This window comes from Equus asinus, unplaced genomic scaffold (genome assembly GCF_041296235.1).
Source record: "Equus asinus isolate D_3611 breed Donkey unplaced genomic scaffold, EquAss-T2T_v2 contig_803, whole genome shotgun sequence".
NCBI lineage: Eukaryota > Metazoa > Chordata > Mammalia > Perissodactyla > Equidae > Equus > Equus asinus.
This window is the reverse complement of record NW_027225520.1, coordinates 1525288-1544335: the sequence shown is the minus strand read 5'-3', so window position 1 is coordinate 1544335 and position 19048 is coordinate 1525288. Positions and strand designations below refer to the sequence as shown.

At 38.7% G+C, this 19048-nt stretch overlaps 1 protein-coding gene across 1 annotated transcript in view; it reads right to left on the bottom strand.

Annotated features, from left to right (window-relative positions):
* Nucleotides 1-19048, bottom strand: part of LOC139044367 (sodium/hydrogen exchanger 9B2-like) — a 54605-nt gene that overhangs the window by 15437 nt on the left and 20120 nt on the right. The window contains exons 2-7 of the mRNA XM_070503831.1: nucleotides 13922-14092; nucleotides 8934-9076; nucleotides 7945-8072; nucleotides 6072-6247; nucleotides 2487-2593; nucleotides 262-411 (exon numbers count right to left, since the gene is read on the bottom strand). Coding sequence (XP_070359932.1) covers nucleotides 262-411; nucleotides 2487-2593; nucleotides 6072-6247; nucleotides 7945-8072; nucleotides 8934-9074 — 702 coding nt within the window. The 5' untranslated portion in view covers nucleotides 9075-9076; nucleotides 13922-14092. The remainder of the gene's footprint in view (nucleotides 1-261; nucleotides 412-2486; nucleotides 2594-6071; nucleotides 6248-7944; nucleotides 8073-8933; nucleotides 9077-13921; nucleotides 14093-19048) is intronic.

Here is a 19048-nt window from a genome sequence, read left to right as displayed (position 1 = left end):
TACTCTGCAACCCTTACAAAGAATAAGGGAGGCATCATGGAAATATGACCATGATACATTTTAAGTAAAAACATCAAGTTATAGATTGGTATGTAACAGGAAAAAAGGAAGTGTATGTGTGCATTTGGGCATACATTTGTATATGTACAGAAAATAGCTCTTATGATTAATTTTATTAACTTGATATTATGAAAGTATCTGGAAAAAAACTAATCTAATCAGAAAGTAGTCATGAGAAGAAGAACTTAAAATGAAATTCACCTTTTCACTGCTCCATCCCATGCCTGCAAGGAAAGCCATGAGCAACGTACACAGTCCTCCTGACCCAGGGAAACCAAGATACACACTGCTGAACACCGACAGCACAGACAGCCCCAAAACAAGGCACGCCCGCTTCCATACAAGTTTGTCCTTGAGGAGAAAAAACGTGGGTTAGCTCAATTATTTCATAGAACTGATTTTTAATTATTGATTTTTCCATATTCAGGACTTAGTAGAAAATAAAAATGTCTGTATCTGTGCACATAAATGCATGACATAACATTTACTTTCTTTTCCTTAACAAAAGTAGAGTTAGCATGTGTACAAACGCAGCTTCCCCGTTCAGGAACCTCAGTGAGCCTCCTCTGAAGTCATTGACGCAGAAGTCCGCAGGGCTGAACGGAGCAGCAGAAAAGAGTGTGTGGGCTTTGGAAGTGGACAAATTAGGGTTAAAATGCAAGCTCTTTCCCACCATTGGCTATGCAGTGGCCATATTACTTAGCCTCTCCAAGCTTTGTTTCCTCCTCCTTGAAAGCAGTTACATCATGGGGTTTTTGTGAAGCTTAAAGATATGATATCTCTATTATTTTTAGGTTCTCTATTTACTCTTTAATGTGATGCTCTCCAGTTCTTCTTTCTAAATCTTTGAATACCAAGAAACTCTAGGTGGCTGTAGACTGAGAGGAGTCTGTGGTGTTGATTTTTAAAATCTAAGCAATGTGCTCCTCTCTTTCGTTACTTGTCCCTGTTCAGCCTTTAAACTTCTTGATTGCTTTAGAAGGCAGCAGGTCCTTAGAAGGGTTCGACTGGAAGCGCACAGGCCCTGGCAGTGGATGAACTGAGTTCATACCCAGCTCTACGGCGTTCTAGCTACGTGACCTTGTTTAAGTCATCTCTCCCTGAGCCTCAGCAGTGAAATGGTCATATTAAAGGTATTCTCTTCATGGGTTATTGTGTGGATTGCACTAGATCAGCGCTTCCCAACAGAACGATCAGTTATGCTGGAAATTTCTATGTCTGTACTGTCTCTGGAAATGTCCTGTGTCTGCTGGAGCTGCATGTAGATAGTCGCTGCCCTGATGAGCACAGCGGGACTTTACTCAACTCACCTGTCATTTTATACACAGTAAGCAACAAAATGTAAGCCATCATTTTTCTTTGCACTTTGTTGCATAATTAGAAAATCCTTGAATTTTCTTTTATGCATTCATAAAATCTTTTACAGACTATTTTACTTGGAGTTTTTTTGCAGCACAATAAAAATTCAAATCAACATACATTCTGATAATGCAAACATTAATTTTCTTAATTAAAGTTTTACTTCAGTTAAGATTTGAATTCCATTCAAAATGCTCTGAAATCTCAAAATAACACCAATTCTTTTAGAAAAGAAAAGGTTTTTATATGTTTACCTATCAGAAGAGACTAAAGAGGGTAAAGGAAAACAAACAAGCCTTTGTTTCTCATTAAGAATCACTATGTACAGTAAAGAACTTCAATCTACTCGGTGAGAAAGAGACTATATTTTAATGAAATGTTAAGGTCTATCTATTTGATAGTATTAGAATCTAAGGTATTTTGACACTAAAACCGTGGGCCCAAAGAACCATTTTATATCTTGATTTAGTTGAGTATTATGAATAATAATAAAAATAAAAAATAAATTAATTAAAAAAATAAGACTTGCGGGGCTGGCTGGGTGGCGCAGTGGTTAAGCTTGCACGTTCCACTTCGGCGGCCCATGGTTGGCCAGTTCGGATCCCAGGTGCAACCTATGCACTGCTTGTCCAGCCATGCTGTGGCAGGCGTCCCACATATAAAGTAGAGGAAGATGGGTACGGATGTTAGCTCAGGGCCAGTGTTCCTCAGCAAAAAGAGGAGGATTGGCAGCAGATGTTAGCTCAGGGCTAATCTTTCCTCAAAAAAATGAAAATAAAAATAAGACTTGCATATCCTATTAGTTTGGAATTCATGTTATTTGTTTTACAGTGCAAGCTGAAGTGTACAGAATATAAATAGGAGAAGAAAATCCCAGGACTGCATTAACATCTTCAAGGTTTAGCTGTCTTCCTAAGCCTCACAGACAGCACTGACAGAGCAGCAAGCAGTTTTAAAATGGGGGTCATTTGCTAAATCACGTCCTTCACATGGCTCTGAGGGAGTGTTCCAGAATGTTTTCCCGTGACATTTTAGAGCACGACTTTCCCACAGATGGTTTCCTTTACCTGGTCACTGCTTGGGAAGTACTGAATAAAAAATCCAAGAAGAGCCCCAGCTGCCACACCAATTACTACCTCCAAAATGCCTCTGAGGACATTAAAAACCGTGGAACCTTAGACACACATAAAAAAAAATCTTCAGTCAGAACTCTAAATCCATAAATACAAAGACTTTACTTCAATCATCACACAAAGCATCTGATTACACAGAAGGAAAAGTTTACAGATATTTCCTGCTCTCCACAGTCTTAAATATATGTGACTTAAAGTGTCTAATAAAATGGGCCTATCTTATAAGAAAGGTATGCATTATTAGAGATAAACTTCAAAATAGGCATAAACTATGATTTGTGCACTTTTTTGTACATTTACTTCAAAAAACTTTACCTAAAGGGCCTAAGAAAATATGAAAGATAAAATTCATGATTCAGAGCTAATTGGTATGATATGCATAGGCTGGGTGAGTAGACTGATCTAGTTTTCAAACAGCCATTTAATAGCCTGATTTTTTTGTGTGTGAGGAAGGTTGACCCTGACCTAACATCCGTTGCCAATCTTCCTCTTTTTACTTGAGGAAGATTGTCGCCGAGCTAACATCTGTGCCAGTCTTCCTCTATTTTATGTGGGACACCGCCACAGCATGGCTTGAAGAGCAGCGCTATGTCCGTGCCTGGGATCTGAACCCACGAATCCTGGGCCACTAAGGCAGAGCACACGAACTTAAACCATTACCCCACAGGGCTGGCCCTACGAGCCTGATTTTAAAATAACAAATGTACACTGATTTTAGTAGGTTTGATATGTATAGAATACAGGAACTTAATTTGAGAATTAAAATCAAGAATCTTTTCTTACTATGATGAGTGTAAAGGACTCATTCCTTCTTGAATGTTTATTCTAAAAGCAAACTGAAAACAAATTATTTTTGAAATTGCTCTTAGAAGAATCTTTATTTCTTACTCAGCTTCTTTGAAATAATAGAGAGGTAAGTAGAACCAATATTTTCCCCCATATCATACAGAACTTAGGAAACTTTAATTAAAAAAACTTTGTGAACACATTGTGCAGAAAATTATATTAAAGTTGCTCAAAGGGGCCGGCCCAGTGGTGCAATGGTTAAGTTCACACATTACGCTTTGGCGGCTAGGGTTTGGCAGTTTGGATCCCGGGTGCAGACATGGCACCACTTGGCAAGCCATGCTGTGGTAGGCGTCCCACATATAAAGTAGAGGAAGATGGGCAAGGATGTTAGCTCAGGGCCAGCCTTCCTCAGCAAAAAAGGGGATTGGCAGCAGATGTTAGCTCAGGGCTAATCTTCCTCAAAAAAAAAAAAAAAGTTGTTCAACACATAAAGCCCTTCTTCACACACTATTCTAAGAAAAAATGTACTAACTAGTTATTGTGGGTTTTTGTCATTGTGGTTTAGAGTACACAATATGTCACCCCAAATATGCCACTGGGGCATAAGGATTATTCTGAGTTGAAGGCAATTGAGAAGAAGCAGATATAAGAAAAGCTCTCTGCCCTCTCACTATTTGCCCAAAAGCAGGACATACATTCATAAAGGTGTCCCCTCTCCTTTTTACCAGGAAGGACAGAAGTTAATCACTGAGACAACTTGGGACACTTATGGGCCCTTATCAGCCCCAAGACAGCACCAGAGGAATTCACATCACAAACTTTGCTAAAACAAGCCCTTATCTACCGTTAGGTCCCCATATGTTTCTTTTCCCACAATTTGCTGCCTCTAGAAGCTCAAAGCTCCTTTATCTTGTGCTTCTCCACATAATTATTGTTCTTTGCTAAAATGCTGAACAAGCCCAAATTCTGACCGCTCCTTTGACTTACTCATCTTTGAGGTCTTGTGTAAGCACAATGCACACGTTAATAAACTGTTTTTCTCTTGTTAGTCTGTCTCTTGTCAGTCTGATTACAGGGCCCCAGTCAACGAACCTGGTGTGGGAAACGGTTTTTCCTCCCCTACAGTTTCAATTATCTCTTGTATTTAAAAAAATGATTACCTCTGTAGTAGTTTTATTTAGCTAGGACAGCTCTCTATTAGGTAATAGTGTGACTGTCAAAAACATTTATCTGTGATAATAGTATACGTTGCAAGATATTACAGTAAATAATTTACTATAAATGTGTAGAAAGTAACTAACCACTTTCAGTCTCCCGTATAGTAAGATTGTTTAAAAGAAAAAAAGACTTCTTGGGCCCCACCTCTGAAAATTCTGATGCAGTAAGTCTGGCCGGGCCTGGGATCCACATTTTAAAGAGGCTCCAGGTAGCTCCTATCCAGATGGTCTAAAGACTGCATTTAGTAGGGCAGGGCAGAGGGTACAGAGTATTGTCAAGTAGGAAGGTTCTTCAGGCTAGCCCCACCCCCACCCCCACCCCTCAGATTATGAAAACCCCAGCAGCCGCTCCCCACGGCCCTCCCTACCCTGCTCCTGTGTGATTTTAATGCAAACTCTGTTGCTCTAAAGCTGTGGTTTCCATTCCCAAAGATTATGATTTAAGTGGCCTAAGGTAGGGCCCACATATGAGTATTTTTAAAAAGTTCCCAGGTAATTATAGTGTGCAGCTGAGGCTGAGAACTATTGTTTTAAAGGTGTATACCAGGAAGCAGGGAGAATGTATGATTGGACAGGTACAGTAGAGTTAAAATAGAGACAAGGGTGTAGATTCGACCTAATTGGTAATAGAGAATCCTTGCTGGTGCTTGAACAAGAAAGTAAGACTATCAAAACAATGCTTTGAGAAGATTAATTCACCAGTGATACACGGTGGGGACTAGACGTAAGGCAACTTCAGGGTGTGGGAAGAGGTGAAGTACTAGGTAATTGGCATACGTCAAATATAGTCATAAAATGGGAGGATAACCATGGGGCAGAGAGACTGAGAACACAAGACTTTCTAAGGTGTGTTCCCACTAAATAATCTGAAGCTAAACTTAGCCCACAATTACATTTTGTCAATAATATGAAATTGCAAATCTTATCTTCCAGTCTTGGAAACAGATTAAAAAGTGAACTTAAATGTGTGCTGTCCCAAAGGATAATAAAGGTGTTGAATAACAGTAGGGAAAAAATGCCTTAAGTTCCTGTTTTATTACTACTTAAAACAAAATATGTCTGTATCAGACAGTTATTAAGTATTAATAAGATACACATTAAAATAATTATTTCCCCTAAAATGTTAAAGACGAGAGAACAGAAACTGTCCCTCCCACTTGGACTACTTTGTCCTTTGTGCTCACTGAAACACCTGCTCACCCTCTGTGCGCAGTCTCGAAGGCTGACCCTCCCGGGTGGCTGCATGCAGAAGCTGTTCTCCTTCTTTCGACTTTGCTCTTTTGAAGCCCCCTCACGCACCTACCACAGTACTTGAGCATTTTATATTTAGAGGGTGAAGGGAGTAAAGACAAGAAGCCACTGGTTTCTCCTTAGGTATAGAACTAACTCTTGGAGTTGCTTTTTCTATTTTAATTTGCCTTAATCAATTATCAAGGAAATATGCCACACTCACAACATCATATCTATGTCGCTAGAGCATAAGAGAACAGCACACATGAACTGATCAGTTTACCTGTGGAAAAGGCCATGCCCAAGCACGTGTTGAAGCCAGTGGTGGCCAGAATGTCATCAAAGCTGCCAGCAGCCATGAGTAAGGTCGGGACACCTTTTTCAACACCATAGCCCCCTTCCTGCAAAAGGAGCATTGAAGGCACCACCACAGCTGGAGACACAGCACCTAAGACAAAACTAAGCAGGCAGCACTTTAAATATTTATGATAGCATCTTCTTCATTATTACTATTATTAGTGAAATTATAATAACCTCCACTCTTTCAGAGGTTACACTTTAGACAATTACAGTCTTTCAAAGGCAGTGAGGTCCCAAACAGAAACACACGCACAGCTACAAGTTCTACAGAACACTTCTTCTGAGCGTGGCCATGGACAACTTGCGTTGGGACTACGCAGCCTGTCTGAAATCTGTATTTACGGCTGGTCTGGGAGACCTAATGGGGTGAGGCCCCAGGAATCTGCCTTCTATCTAAACAAAACATCCACGGCATGAGGTTTGAAAAACACGGCCATGGACTTTTTGGATTGGAATCCAGTGATGCGAGGCCTTCTATCAGGACCTGGCATGTAAAAATCAGACAACAGATTAGAAGAGGAAGGCCATAGTGACAGTAACAGTGACACTGATAACGGCAGCAGTAGGATAGCAGAAAGCATTTATGAAGCTCACTATGTACCTAACACCATTTTAAGCACTTCACATATATTAACTAATTTAATCCTCACAACCACCCTATGAGGTAGCTACAATCATTATCTTTGTTTTGCAAATGAGGAAATGGAGGCACAAAGAGATTAGGTAATTTGCCGAAGATCACATACTGGAAAGTCAGAGCCGAGATTTGAATCTAGGCAGTATAGCTCGAGAGTGTTAACCGTGAGAAGTAAGTAGTTCTTACTTCTTGCCTACTTATCAGCACCAAATTATTATTATTTTTTTTAAAGATTGGCACCTGTGCTAACATCTGTTGCCAATCTTTTCTTTTTTCTCCCCAAAGCCCCCCAGTACATAGTTGTAGACTGTAGTTGTGAGTGCCTCAGGCTGTGCTATATGGGACGCCAATGCCACCTCAACATGAGCCGTGGGGCTGGCCCCAACACCAAATTCTTACCAAGTACTTTCATATTTATTTACTTCTTATGGCTCTTAAATCTTAGAAGTAGGAACCGGGGGCTGTCCCAGTGGCATAGTGGTTAAGTTCATGTGCTCTGCTTCGGCGGCCCAGAGTTTGCTGGTTCAGATCCTGGTGTGGACCTATATACTGCTCATCAAGCCATGCTGTGGTGGCATCCCACATAGAAGAACTAGAAGGATTTACAACTAGGATATACAACTATATACTGGGCCTTTGGGGAGAAAAAAAAAGAAAAGAGGAAGCTTGGGAACAGATGTTAGCTCAGGGCCAATCTTCCTCACCAAAAAAAAAAAGAAGAAGAAGAAGAAGAAGAAGAAAGAACTAACAGCAGGAGGAAAATACAGCAGAACAGATAATCATAAGAGCCTGGTGAAAGGAGGAGGAGGCCTGTGCTAGGTGTGGATCACCGTTGAGCATTCGTTATCCTTTGTATGGACTTTGAGGAGAGATCTGGCATCTCTCACTGGCATGGAATCAGGCATAATAAAAGTCTATTACTTCCTCAATAGTTTAAATTATTATAAAACTGTCAAAGTTAGCACCTACAAAGACATACACTATATTTTGAAGTTATAATGTTTATATGCTGGTATATTAATAGTCATAATATTATGCTGGAATATCTGTATTGTATTTTCTGATGTCCTTACGAAAATATTATGCATTCACTTGTATAGCGTCAGAGAAAGTCCTAAATGTCCGTGTGTATTTTCATACGACAAAGAAAAATCATTACCCCAGTATAAATCCCCATTGCCACGGCAAACCCATTAGGAAGTGGGCAAGAAGAGCAGATGAGCATGCCTCCACAAGACAGGGACCCATGGCTAATCTTACACAGACACCCTTCAGCTTCCTCAGGGCCTGAAATATAAAAATAGACATACGAAATAACCCTCTAAAGACACACAGAGAGAATGACATTAAATGCTTTTTCTTCAGTGTTCAGACTGTCTGGATCATCCATCATGAATTTTCCAGGTAATGAGTTTTATTTAACAAACATTTCAGTGTTCTAAGTGTTTTAGAGTTGGCTTATTAGTCCTCATAGCAACCTATGACACAGGGGATAATATTATCATCATTGTTTAGATTTTCTCATCCAAAAAGGCACAAGTTAAAGCTGTTCTCCAAGATCATGAAATTAGTGAGTGGTGGAGCTTGGTTTGAGCTCGGCCAGGCTGCTTTCAGAGTCTGTGCTCATAACCTCCACACTAGCTGATCTAACCGTCTCGGTGTTGGCCATATGTATAATTTGTGGCCCCAGAATGAACCTGATGTAAAGGCAATCCTCAAGAACATTCATTCCTGCTTTCAAAAGCAAACACGAAAAAAGCACACTTTGAGACTCATTCTGTATGCTAGGCAGTTTTCTGAGCCAGCATAGTTAGTCCTAAACACTCGTATAGGGCTTTCCACACCAAAAATATGATGTCTTCTCTCTCACAACCCTTATTTATAACTACGGCCTGTATCTCTGTCAGAGAAAAGGGGAGCCTTTATTCTTGGTGCTGTCCCTAGATAGACAGTAACTCCACCTTTCTCCAAGAGAGAGTATGGGAACATCTTTTGGGGACAGTCCTGTATGAAATAAATTTCATTCTGTCGTTCTGAATGCTGTGCAAAGTGTCCACATCCATTTCCTAAAGCTCAGTCATTCTAAATACTTGCAATATTGGAAGAACAAAATTCCAAGTCAATAATTAGAAATTTATACTTCAATACCTGTGGATCAAGCCCAAGGCCAGCACAAACCAATATGACAGATAGTGCTATACTTCTCAAAGCGGAAGACCACTTCTGCTTGATCTGTACGTTATCATTGATGACAGGGATATTTCTGATGAGAAACCCAGCAAGCAGCATGCCTGGGATGGAGAAATCAAACAAATCTTTAGTTTTCAAATACAGAAAATATTTTCAGTACTTTAGATGTAGAAGAGACTATCCCAGGATTATAATCCCAGGAACCACTTCTTTTATGCTTAGTCCTTAGATGAAATTATGTCAAACTTTTAATGAAAAAAAAATTACAGGAGCTAAGAAAAGGCTTTAATATGCAGATAAAAATGAAAGATTAGAATAATTAATAATTCATTAATAATTGAACCTGAAAGAGAGAAACAGGATGTAGTATTTGGGTAGAAAGTATGATCAAATTCTGAATATAAAATGTTTTAATACAAGGCCCAATTCAGTCATCTCTTTGTATGCAAACAGCAGAAAGATTCTAAAATTATTTACCATGCCAGATTACTTGAAATATCAATACCTATATGGGCTCTATTTTACCTATTTTCAAACCAGATAATTTAATAAAAAACATATAACCTGCTTTGCAAAGGCTTAGAAGTGAGTTATCATGAAATAGACATTGTTCTGTCATGTCAGCTGGTGGCTCTTCTTTCCTTCAGCCATTCAACATTTATCAAATGCCTTCGGTACTTTCGACACTATAGTAGGTATTAGAGATATTGCAATGAACAAAGGCTCAGTACTATCCCTCAACAAGCTTTCAGTCTATGGGGGCAACCTCAATTTTATGGAAGCATGAGGAGGCCTTATACAAGCTGAGACAAGGAAGGGTGAGTCAGCAGGGGCCAAAGAAGGGGAAGGGGAATGAAGAAGGGGCTGGAGAAGTTGAGAAGTTTCTGGGAGAAATAACAGTTTCTTCCAAGGTATGAAGGGAAAGTGTGACACATTCTGGGAACTGCAAGTAGTTGAGTGTGCCTGAGGAAGCCGGGTAGTTTGTCAGAGAATCCTGCCCTCCCTGATACCACATGCCCAGATAGGGGAAGGATTTCTCCTCAGAGACTGCAAGCCGTCCACACTCCGTTCTTCTCCAGCAGGACTCTTTTCTTACCACGTCCTTATATGGACCACACTTCAAAGGACTAAATAAATTTACTAACTTTGGGTTGTTTTATATGTAAGCTATGAGAATAGAGATGAATTACAAGTATAGCTTTTTGTGACTTGTTCCAGACACCATTAGGCAAGGAAGCATCTCTTCCAGGCATTTCTCATTGCTGCCATTTAATCTAGAAGAAGTTATGAATTCTGCAGTCATGATCTTTCTAGAATTTTTGAAAGTAAGAACCAGCCTACAATAGCTGTTTTTAAAAGAATAATAATATATTTGCTCATGATAAAATTAAACCATGACAGACAATGTAAAGTGACCAGTACATGTCCTACCCCAAGTGCAACTTTCCAGCTTCATTCCCCAAAGGTTTCCACTGTCCAGAGTTTTCTGTGCCCTTCCAGAAAGTTTCTCTACCTATTAAAGCATGCTTCTCTGTGTGTGTGTACGTGTGCTCTTTTGCACTGGACACAAATGAGAGCATGTTTAAATACCATTGTATAATCTGTTTCTTTTCCACTTAACAATATATCGTGGACATATTCCCAATGATGCACATATATATTTGCCTTGTTTTTTTTAATAGTTGGAATAGTTTCTCGTTGTGTGGAAGTACCATAATTTTTGGACTAAGTAAGGGACTTGAAGGAACTTTCCAGACTTTTCATTACAAACAGTGCTGAAATGAGCACAGTATTTATTAACTGCATGCCAGACCCTTACTCTACCCTGGTAATGCAGAGGCGAGCTACACCAACATGGGCCTTGTCCACATAGAGCTTACATATTTGTAGGTTTGTGCAAGTATATCCATAGGATAATTCTTAGCAGTGGAAATGTTAGGCTCCAGGGTACAGTGTATATCATTTTTATAGATATTAATGAATTACCAGCCAAAAATGCTGCACTAACCTTACATTTCATTAATTTGTCAACAGTTCTTTACTGAAACTTAAAATGTGAATCTAAACCAGCCCTAAATTGATTATAGCATACAACTACCTGAAATCAAAAGGAATAATAGTCTAATAAGAACTCACAAATATGTAGGAGTTTCTTTTGGAGTTTTGGAGGGGATGAAGGAGCATTTTTCATTTCTGAGATGAATGTACAAACAATTTCCCTGAGACAGTTCTGTTTGCCGATGGCCTCCGTTGATGTGGCCACCTGACTGTGATTAGGAAGGCGCCCCCTCTGGCCTCTGAGCCCCTGGGGGGGGCCTTTCCCTTGGGTGTGGAGAAAAGAATACCTTCTTTGATAAGGAGTATTCTTCTTTCCTCCTTAATTTCTATTACGGAAATTTTTTAAAACATGCAAAAATTATCAATACATGGCCAATCTTATTTCATCTACTCTCAAGTTATTTTGAAGCAAATCATTATTGAAAAAAATTTCCAGCAACCCAGACCATCAGCAAAGGAAACAATGTCCTAGGAAAGTTGTTTTCACATTCATTTTTGGAATAAAAAATGCTCCTTCATCCTCCATCTCTGGCAATTATTTCAATGAATTTTTAAAAATATGGAATAGGCAATCACCACACATGTCTGCCTTAACAAGTCTTCTTTATGGATTCAGATAATGTTTCAGTTTTAGATACTGGCCCTAATACGCTAAGAGCCAGTAAACTTCTGTCACAAGCGTACCACTATAGAAAGGGATGGTAAGACACATTACGTACGTGACTTTTAAGAATGATTTCAGTGACCTCAGGAGATTTCATGTAATCACAAAGCCCAAGGATTTATCATTTTGCAACATGTGTATTTTGCTTGTTGCAATAACAGGCATGGAGTGGAAAAGAGAAGGATGAGGTGTAAAGGGCCTTTTCATGGCGTCTAGAACAGTAGTCCTCAACTTAGGTTGCATATTAGAATCACCTGGGGAGCTTTTAAAAATTCTGATACCCAGGGCTACTCCATTCAATTAGTTCAGAATCTCTGGGGTGGGTCCCAGGCATCAGCTTTTTAAAAAATTTCCCAGATGATTCCTACGTGCAGCCAGGTTTGAAAACTTATGATTTTTCTGTGGAAAGTGTGGTCTTTGAGCTTATTAGAAAGGCAGAATCTCAGGCCTCACCCCAGACCTACTGAATTAGAGTCTGCATTTTAACAAGATCCAAGGTCATTCTCTGGATAATAAAGTGTGAGAAGCTCTGACTTAGATGCAGGGGTTAGTAAACATTTTCTGTAAAGGGCCATACAAGAAACACTGCAGGCTTTGTGGGCCACATGGTGTCTGTTATAAGTTCTCAGCCCTGCCACTGTAGTATAAAAGCAGCCACAGACAATATGTAAATGAATGAGCATGAGTGTGCTCCAATAAGATCTTATTTACAAGAAGAGATGGTTTGCCAACCCTTTATCATAGCACACAGGCATATTTAGAAACAGCCCCCCTTTTGTTTTTTGGTGAGGAAGATTTGCCCTGAGCTAACATCTGTGCCAAGCTTCCCCTATTTTGTATGTGGGACGCCACCACAGCATAGCTGACAAGGGTGTAGTCCACAGCCAGGACCGGAACCCACGAACCTGGGCCACTGAAGCAGAGTGCACGGAACTCAACCACTACACCACCGGGCTGGCCTAGAAACAACCCATTGTCATAATAATTCAATTAAAAACTTTAACAAAAAGCACCCATGATAAACAATATGAATTAAGTGAAATAACTTGAATTTTACCTAAATTGAAAAATATATTGAGAAACAGTGTAGAGTAAGATGTAAATAATTCTACTTCTTTTTACATTTAGTTTCAATTGCTCACCACAAATTCACAAGAAAATAATTTTGGTCTATGTTAACCAATCCTGAGGTCCTCACTAATAGAAAAAAATTTTTACTTAGGAAATGTGTGTGTGTGGGGGGGTCTGGCCCTGTGGCTGAGTGGTTAAGTTCATGCACTCTGCTTTGGCAGCCCAGGGTCTCACTGGTTCGCATCCTGTGCACTGACCTAGCACCGCTCATCAGGCCATGCTGAGGTGGTGTCCCACATAGAGGAACTGGAAGAACCGACAACTGGAATATACAACTATGTACTGGGGGGCCTTGAGGAGAAGAAGAAATAAAAAAAAAAAGAAGATTGGCAACAGATGTTAGCCGAGGGCCAATCTTTTGAAATAAAAAAAGGAGATGTGTGCAAATATGCATGTGTAAAAGGTACATGGTTTTTAAATAAAACTTAATGATTTATAAATCTGTGAGAAAGGGACACAAAATGTCTTTTGTGGTATACTGAAAGTAGTACACTGAAATTTTGTAATATGGAATTTTTAAAAGAAACATTAAAGATATAATACCTAGTTTTAAGACTAATTTTTACGTGTCGTATCTGCACAGTTCTCATGGCCTCTGGAAGAATAGTTTTGTAATACATGTTGGAACTTCACTCGTTTGTCAATGATGTGAGTGACTGACAACATATTAAGCCCTGGGCTGCAGCATTTGCTGATTTCTGTATTACAGATACTTCTACCAGGGCTGATGTTAACCTACCAACCTGACGTCATTGAACGTGGAGCTGGGAACAGATGGGCAGTGACACACCGTGATATAGTATTTCCATAATCTCAAGAGGAGAGATAAGAGGAAAATGTAGTAAAATAATTAAGAAGTGATTGGTTTTGAGTATTGCTCTTGTGTTTAATGCAAGTTATTTAATTGTAAGTATATATAATTTAATTTTCAAATTGCTGTTTACCAACTGGCTCATAAAACTCATCACAATTTAACAATCAGCTTTAAGGGCCAGCACAGCAAATACAGAAATAGTTTATTCCTTTATTTCCCAAACTACTATTTTAAAAATATGATTTACTCTGAAGGACACAGGAAGTGTTTGGTACTTACCAAGAAGAGGAGGTAGTGGAGGCAACGTAGGTAACTTAATGAGCCCCAAAAGTTTCCCTCCAAAGATGGCACAATAGAACAGGATTATAATTCCAAATAGGTTTCCTCCAGGAAGACATTCACTGCCAGTAATTGACCACACTACAGCCCACAGAAGAACAAGGATGGTAACTGAAATAAACCAGGAAAACTTCTATCAATAAGTTGTCATATGTCGGTTTTGATATAATCTAAAAGTTTTTAAAAATAAATACTGAATACACATACAAATATTTACAACCATGTGTAAGTTTTGAAGAACACCAGTGATATGAACAACTGGGTAATTACCAACCATCTGAAGAAATAGGATACTACCAGTGCCTTGAAGGCACCTCTGTGTTCCTCTTAATCCCATCCCCCATCGCCTTCCACACTGCTACAACTACTACCTTGAACTTTTTTTCTTTTTACCATTCCCTTATTATTCTTTTTAATTTTACTATAAATATATCAGTAGTTAATAAAAAGAGAAACAATCACTATCTTTAACCTCTTCACAGGAGCATGAGAATACTTGAACAACCACACTCCCCTATTTTAGCTCTGCCTTGAATTAAACATTAGCATTGTTTCTCTTCTATGTTGACGTTTGTTTAGAATTACTCAGATACTTACCTTTTTGGGGGGCCATCATTCATTGTGGCACCTCAAACCTTTCCTCTGGGACAATCATCTGGTTACCTGAAGTATTTGCTTTAGTAGAGGCATTTCTGTTAGAATGCAAAATATGTTTCCCTGTTTCAAAAACCTTGTGTTCTACAAAATCAGACACTGAAAACAAAAAGACTTATGGGAAAAACAGAGTTGGAGCAGACGACCCAAAACTCAAAACTCAAAACTTGTGACCAAAGCACTAAAAAACAGTAACAATTCTAATACAGTATCAGCACAGTTAAATCTCTACTGACATCGCATCTAAAGTCAGTCTCTTCTTTGCAGACTTAAACCCTGGAACCACACTTCCTTTTTCCCGAGATGTAGAATCTTGAGGGCATTTGCTTTAAATAGAGAGCAGCTCCATCAAAATCTTATGCAGATTGTAGCTTATTCATCAAACAAAGGTTTGTTTGTTTTTAACTGAGGGAAAAGTGTTGGCAGCTTCTTCACCTGTACTGTCAGCTTCTTCATCCACGTGTGGTTTCATTAGATAGCTTAACATTGTGGGAAGTTTAAAAAGTCTTTGAAGCCCCTAAACCAGCAACTAACTGCCCAAAAAGAACGCACTTTCACAGAGATTTCAGCTTTTTAAAAGGTCCTCAAGTTGATAAGGCTTTATCTTTAATTGTAAGAAAACATCTATCTGATTTTTGTTTTCAATTCACTTTGTATTCACTTGCTATTGCTTGATGATGAAAAATACTAAGGTGACAGGAAAAATTATGTACAAAAATGCAAATTCCATCTGGCACTCACACAATTCCCTATTTACCATCGCATAAGAGCTAATTGATGGTACAGAAACTCTCTGTAGCAAAGCATGTTATGTTTCTCATAAGGCTCTGTTGGTAGTAAAGTCTTAGTTTTGTCTGAAATTATCTTCATTTTCATTCTTAAGACAGAGTTTTTCTGCATATACAATTCTAGGTTGAGAGTTACTTTCTCTCAGGTCCTTGAAAATATTACTCTTTGGCTTTCTGGCTTTCATTGCTGCTTTTACGTCTAATTTCTGCTTTTTTAGGGAATTCTTTTTCTTTGGCTGTTTTTAAGATTTTTTCCTTTTCTTTGGTTTTCTGCAATTTCAGTTTGATGTATTTAGGTATGACTTCCTTTCGGTTTGCTTGGGATTTAAGTTTTTCACTAATTCTGGAAAATTCTCAGTCTTCATTTCTTCAAATATTTCCTCTTCTCCATTCTCTATTCTCTTTTTCTGGAACTAAGATCAGACAGTCATACTCTTCTCCATGTTGCTATCCCTCATTTTCACATTTTCCATCTTTGTGTGAACTGCATTCTAGATAATCTCTTCAGATCTCTTACTAGTTCACCAATTCTCTTGTCACTTAACCCACTGCTTCATCTATCCACTGAGTTTTACATTTCAATTACTGTACTATATCTTTCATTTCTAGAAATTCGACTTGGTCGTTAGCAAAATGTTTGTTTATTTTTTAAAAATAGTTCCTTGTTTTGTACTTATATTTGCTATCTCCTCTTTAATTTCTTTACAGATACCAAAAATATTTTCTATTTTCTGATAATGCAAATTTTTGAAATCTCTGTTTCCTTGTGCATGTTGTGATCTTTTAAAATTTGTTGTGACAGTGACCTCTTCCTTGGAACTTTACCTTTGGGGATTGTTGGAGCCTTAGGTTGAATGTGAGTTTTCCTGGATCGGATCTGCATTTGCTTCTACCATGTGCTTAGAAGCTTCCAATCTGGGATCACTTTTAGATATATTTTCAGCTTGTGTTTTTTATGTGAATTTGGAGCACAGATCAGCATGGAGTTACACATTTTTAGTGGGACGCTCCTCTCCCCCAGCCAGCACCATAGTTGAGATAGGTGTGGGTGCAGGCCCCATCTGCAGCTGCCACGCTGGGCTCCAGCTTTGTGTGGGTGAGGGAGGATGAATGCTCCTGAGACTTCTGCCCACCTGGACCAGCTCCAGCGCAGCCCCCTATGCTCTCAGGGCCTCAGAATGACTCTCAAGCTCACAGGTGTTTTGCAGAAGCCTCCAGGGTGAAGGCCAGCTTGAGTGCATATTTATCTCCTCTGCTCAGTTTGGTTTTGGTGTCCAATGACTTCCTGTTTTCTTCACAGAAAAAAGGTACATTTAAAAAGACTTAAAATACTGTTTTCATCTTGGCATAAGTGAGAGAATTGTTCACTGAATCTTGTCTACCATACTGCTAGAGACTGAATCTAATGCCCCAGTTTTTACATCCTCACAGAATTCTTCCTGATTTTCTAGGCTTATGATGATGTTACAATGAAATAAATAACTTAAGGCCTTCAGTATTTTCCAGTTGGCTATAGGGGCTGAAATTTCTATACAGTATTGAAGGTATAATGGGAAAGTAGGAATTACCAGCTACTAAATTTTACTGTATCACAGCATGAACCTGATTTTATACTAAATTCAGCAAGGTAGTTTTCTACTTCAAGACCACTTTTAAAAAAAATCTCTAATTTTCCTTTCCTCTCCCATACTCAAAATTCAGTTCTAAATACACAGTAAATATATGTGTATAAGGTTTCTCTAAATCATCTTTAATTTAGTTAATAATTTACTTCTCATTTATGATTTTGGAAAATCATTTTTTCACATGTAAGATTGACTTCTTAAGACAAATACTTATGTATTCTGAATGGGCACAGGAAGGAGTATAGGAGAAAGCCCTCTTGTGAGCCTCAGGAACAGAAGTACAGAAAACAAGAGAAGAGGTGCTCACACACGTGAGTCCACTTCTCAGGCAGCTGATGGACAACGATTACAGAACTCAAAACAGTGAGTCTCCAGACCACATCGTTCATTTACACCTTTCCTATGTCAATCTGTATCAGTTTTCCTGTAAATGTTTTAACTAGAAATGTGCCATAATTTGAAGGGTAAAAGTTTAAAAAAATAATAAAAAGGACAGAAAAGGTATTAAATTATCTGTTGCCTTATGAACTAGTGTACATTTTGGAACCTGGTTTTCTCCATGTGTTTTAAATAAAGTTTGAGATTTTTTTCTCATGCTAGTTTAGAAAATTAACTAATTTCAGTAAAAACATATCCAGAGTCTAAAGTATAACATACCATTGTTCCAGTTGAGAATGGTAAAATGTCTTTCATTTTCATTTCGTGAGCTTCAGAGCGTACATACACACACAGGTACATTCACACACTTCTTTTTTGAACAAAAAACAGCATTACTGAATCTGAACATCCATTTATTAATCAAATTGATATCAGCTTAATGTTTGGCTGCCTCCAAAGACCAAATCCATTCCTAAAAGACAAATATACCCCAACTCTAACAATATCCAAAATTGTGCTGAGATAAATTCTCAAGGAAAAATCTTCCAAATATTTTTTTTTTTAAATTGAGATTCATAATAGTTTGCATCATTGTGAAATTTCAGTTGTACATTATTTCTTGTCTGTCACCACATAAGTGCTTCCCTTCATCTCGTGCCCACCCTCCAGCCCCCTTCCCCTGGTAACCACTGAACTATTTTCTTTGTCCATGTGTTTGTTTATGTTCTGCATATAAGTGAAATCATATGGTGTTTGTCTTTCTTAGTCTGGCTTATTTCGCTTAGCAAATAATACCCTGCAGGTCCATCCATGTTGTTGCAAATGGGAAGATTTTGTCTTTTTATGGCTTAGTAGTATTCCATTGTATATATGTACCACATCTTCTTTATCCAGTCATTGGTCGTTGCGTACTTGGATTGTTTCCATGTTTGGCTATTGTGCATAGCGCTGCAATGAACACAAGGGTGCATATGTTACTTTGGATTGTTGATTTCAAGTTGTTTGGGTAGATACCCAGTAGTGGCATAGCTGGGTCACATGGTAGTTCTATTTTTAGTTTTTTGAGGAATCTCCATACTGTCTTGCATAGTGGCTGCACCAGTTTGCATTCCCGCCAGCAGTGGATGAGGGTTCCCTTTTCTCTACATCCTGTCCAACATTTGTTGTTTTTGGTCTTGGCAATTACAGCCATTCTGACTGGTGTAAGGAGATATCTCATTGTAGTTTTGATTTGTATTTCCCTAACAATTAGTGATGTTGAGCGTCTTTTCACGTGCCTGTTGGCCATCTGTATATCTACCTTTGAAAATGTCTGTTCATATCCTCTGCCCACTTTTTGATCGGGTTGTTTTTTTTTTTTGTTGAGGTGTGTGAGTTCTTTATGTACTTTGGATATCAACCCCTTGTTTGATAAATGATTTGCAAATATTTTCTCCTAGTTGGTGGGTTGTCTTTTCATTTTGTTGATGGTTTCCTTTGCTTTGTAGAAGCTTTTTAGTCTGATGTAGTCCCATTTGTTACCTTTTTCTTTTGTTCCCCTTACCCGAGTAGACACGGTATTCAAAAAGATGTGGCTAAGACCAAAGTCAAAGAGTGTACTGCCTGTTTTTTCTTGTAGGGGT